The 4,313-nt window shown below is 39.8% G+C and overlaps 1 protein-coding gene across 1 annotated transcript; it reads right to left on the reverse strand.

Annotated features, from left to right (window-relative positions):
• Nucleotides 1-515: 515 nt before the first annotated feature.
• On the reverse strand, nt 516-4,162 carry LOC139451641 (chromosome transmission fidelity protein 8 homolog). The gene is made up of 3 exons (XM_071232971.1): nt 4,079-4,162; nt 1,852-1,972; nt 516-1,054 (listed from the first exon to the last, which is right to left on the reverse strand). The coding sequence occupies exons 1-3, from the start codon at nt 4,099-4,101 to the stop codon at nt 830-832; spliced, it is 369 nt and encodes a 122-aa protein (XP_071089072.1). The 5' UTR covers nt 4,102-4,162; the 3' UTR covers nt 516-829.
• Between the last annotated feature and the right edge of the window lie 151 nt (nt 4,163-4,313).

Consider the following 4,313-nt stretch of genomic DNA (forward strand, 5'->3'; position numbering starts at 1 on the left):
ATAGGACTCAAAAATACCACGATACTTCCACAAGAAAGTGTGATGGCAAATGATCATGATGTAACTGTCATCGTGGAGTTTGGCAAGGTTGACGGAATGTCCATATATACTTTCAAAATAAGTTGCTGATTTGCTAATTGAATACGCAGGGTTACTTCACAATATTTTGATGATACGCACTAGTTTTATTTTTGTAGCGTATCTGTAATGTTTGTTGCGTATTTAATACGCTTGAATTTTATTTCACTGCGTATTTCTGCATCTATGATGCGTATTTTACGCAGATACGCAGCTTATCTGGAGCTCTGATATTTGTCAGACATGTGAAGGGCACATTGAATGAATCCTACCATGTCAGTACTAACAGTACAATGATAACGAGTGAGTGAGTGAGTTTAACACCGCTTTTAACAGTATTCCAGTTACATCATGGCGTGTCAGCTTAATGTGGGAGGAAAGCCCGAAGTGATGCAGGTCTCAGACGTTTATCACTTCGGTGAAACCCACGAGCACGGGTATGGTGCTGACAAACCTAGAAACATAATCAGGGCAAACCGGGATTCGAACCCACAATCATAGGTTTCTGGCATGCCCAAGGGACGCAACTCTGCACAGCGAATCGCGGCGCCTTAGACGACTGGGCTACCCTTGCCCCCACAATGATAACAATCAAACAATTATTTTACAATACCCTTTCATGATTTGAAAGCGGTTTAAAGATGAAGAATTCACATGCAGCAAGCTCAATAATATGTTAAAAAATAATTTTCTATGTACATTACCATAGTTCTACCATGGCTACAAAAAGAATCATCAAAACAACTTCAAATCATAATTTCTTAGGAACATGAGAAATAATTGGCTTTGGTCGTGTCTTGAACAGTATCTTCTTCTTTATGATGGCTTCTACAATATAGCCATTATTTGTTGGATTGGTTTCCATGGCAACATCTCCTTGTTTATGTGATTGTTTTGCTAACACAGCAAAGGGTTTTTCCAGCTCCACCACTTTTCCAAATAAAATGTGATGCCCGATAATGAGAACTGGGGCATCCTTGGAAAACAAGAAGATGATGGATAAACAAGTCTTATAATTCATAAACAAGGCAGGAGAATTGAAATATTGCAGAAAGGGTATACTTGTCATACACATAATATATCAGCTAGTTTAAGTGTAAATGCCAGTATCGTCAATGGTTATGCTAGCACCAAATATCCAACCATGCTACAACAATGATGGGTCTGCATGTTACCTGAAAGTTCTGCATATTTGAGTGAGTAGGAATGTTTTTACGACACTTTTAGCAATATTCCAGCAATATCACGGGGACACCAGAAATGAGTTTCACACATTGTACCTATGTCGGGAATCGAACCCGGGCCTTGGGCGTGACAAGTGAAAGTTTTAACCACTAGGCTACCCGACCGCCCCAAAGCTGATTTGAAATTGAGTGAGTGAGTTGAGTTTAACACTTCTTTCAACATTGTTTAACAGTATTCCAGTTATATCACAGTGTGTCAGCTTAATGTGGGAGGAAAGCCCGAAATGATGCATGTCTCAGATGTTTACCACTTTGGTGAAACCCACAAGCATGGGTATGGTGCTGACAAACCTGGAAACACATTTGGAGCTTACCGTGATATTTGAAAAAGCACAACAAAAGTATAATAAATTATGTGATTTGATAAACTAGTAAAATCACTGAAATAGACATATGGAGACACAATGAATGCTTATAACATTAACCGACTTATCTACCAACCCAACCTTAAGTGTTTTTTTTCACTGGTACTCTGTATATTTAAGTTCACTTGAAAACATATACATTGAGCTTCAGAAGCACTGTTTACCTTGTTAGTGAAATGCAAATCACCAATGAATTTTCCACCAAGAGGCACCGGATGTCGGGTTTCAAGGGCACCTTGAAGGTCAATGATGGCCCACTCTGGACAATCCTTGGCGTCACCAGGTCTGAAGACAATATTAACACTGCCTTAATTCCTGTTATCAAGAGTACCAATACTTTGTGATCAATATCATAAAAATTACTTTGAATTACAGAAGTATTTGAAACAAGTTCACATCGGCATTTCATGATCATCGATCGAGGTAATAATCGGCTTGCTCAAAGAAAAATCTATGAACCAATCATCAAATCCTGTTTTCATATATATAATCTGCTTGTCCATATCATCCTGATCATAATGTGTACAAGACTCCTTATGATTACAAAGTAGTTAGATTGTTTTCTATTTCTACATGTCTGTGGTTTTAAATTTCAAGAGGTCTATGAGTGAGTGAGTGAGTGAGTGAGTGAGTGAGTGTGAGTGAGTGAGTGAGTGAGTGAGTGAGTGAGTGAGTGAGTGAGTGAGTGAGTGAGTGAGTGAGTGAGTATGGTTTTACGCCGCTTGTAGCAATATTCCAGCAATATCACGGCCAGGGACACCAGAAATGGGCTTCACACATTGTACCCATGTCGGGAATCGAACCCGGGTCTTCGGGCGTAACAAAAAAACACGAGCTACCCGACCGCCCCTGTCAATGATGAAATGCCAGACCAAGTTAATTTCTTGTTTGTGGACAAAGGGTATCTTACATTTTCCAAATGTTAAAAACTCAAGCTGGGTTTGTTTGAGATTAAATGCATTTTTTAACATATATTTCCCTGAGAAAATTCGTGAATTCTCCAGTACCTGATGTTTGTATGAGGGACTGGAGGGGGATGGTCAGGGTGACAGTTTTGTTTTCCCCTTGAAGTGGAGGTTTGTTTTTGCTTTCAGTCACTGATTTGCCTGGCAAAGACCATCTTCCAAAGGAGTTAACAGACTGTAAAAGTCTAGTTTTCACCCTTGCCAAACCAGGCTGGAATTTCTGGTCTCGATCGTAGCGACACCAGTTGCTATAACGATTATGTCCCTTCTATACCCCTCCTAATGACCTAGCAGATTCCATGTCTCATATCAATTGCATTTGCTTCAAATAAAATGGCGTCGCCCAGTGAAGACGATCTGATCGGTAATCAAGATCTGTATTGTAATATAATGCAGGAAGTGCATCAAATCACATGAGCACAGGAAAAGATTTGGAAAATATCTGTTGACGCTAAGTTGTTGGTACACATGCTTTGCATATCCTGCAATCGACTGAAATCTGCACTGCATTTTCACGTCGATTTTGTTTCACTATTTTGATTGGACTGTGCATAGACTTGTTAGTCCAGCCAAAATATAATTCCTTAACTCCAGCCTAGTCCAGCAAGGGTGGAAACTGGACTTTTATAGTCTGTTAACTCCCTTGCCTCAGGAAAATGCTCCCGGGTGAGACACTGTATCCACTAGACCACAGAACCGGTCCTATTGTGAAGGAATGTTCTATCTAGGACCATAGAAGGTTGTTGTCAGGTGAGCTATGAGTGTCAATTAAGACTTCTCTGTACAAATGAGGAAAGCATTCAGACAAGCGTATCTGATCTGAAGTTAATCATGTTAAAAGGTCTGTCCCAAGTTATTTTATTGTGGGTATTTTAAACACTGTTGTTGTTTCTAAGCGCTGTGACATCTACACCGAAAACGAAATTCCATCGAAAGAAGCTGACATCATATTGGCTCAAGAACCCAGAGATATCTTATCAGAGTAAAAGACTTGATTTGACAAAATATTGATGAGATTGTAGATTAACAATAGCTTACATCACCTGTGGTATTGCTGGATGTCTTTGGTATCCAGCCTCATACTAAGCCTGACATTTTACACCGTGGCCTCATTGCAATTTTGCTCAACCATCTTCAAAGCAGTGACCCACATTAAAATAAGTGACAAATACAAAAAGGTTCTTTAGTGCTCTTATCATGATGACCAACGTTTCCAAATTCACCAAGTTCTTCGAATGTAAATTGTGTGGTAAGGCTATATGATAAGGCTAGTACGTGATACAGTGGAGAAAGTTAATGCGCAATGTGGAAAGCTGTAGATCTAATGGGCAGTTCACTCTTGGAATGCGTGAATAAACTGTCGATTCTATGTGTGAATACTGAGAGAATTGTGACATATTTTAAAACAATAATGACTGAATCTCACAGTTGTATGTACACCTGCACCATCCTTGGATTGAATGTTGTCAGCTTTCGCGCAATATTTCACTTCCGGGTCGCTTGGTTCCGTCTCTTTTTAATACAAGTACATACTGCGCTGACAGAGCCAGGAACCAGTTTACTACCTCGCAAACTATTGGTTGTTGCATTTTATTGGTAACCAATCCAAAAAAGAGGAACGCGTTTTGCCCGTATCTGCAACATGGCCGCGCCCGGGAACA

Source organism: Haliotis cracherodii, unplaced genomic scaffold, assembly GCF_022045235.1.
Source record: "Haliotis cracherodii isolate W230 unplaced genomic scaffold, xgHalCrac1.p SCAF_10, whole genome shotgun sequence".
In the NCBI taxonomy this organism is placed as follows: Eukaryota; Metazoa; Mollusca; class Gastropoda; order Lepetellida; family Haliotidae; genus Haliotis; species Haliotis cracherodii.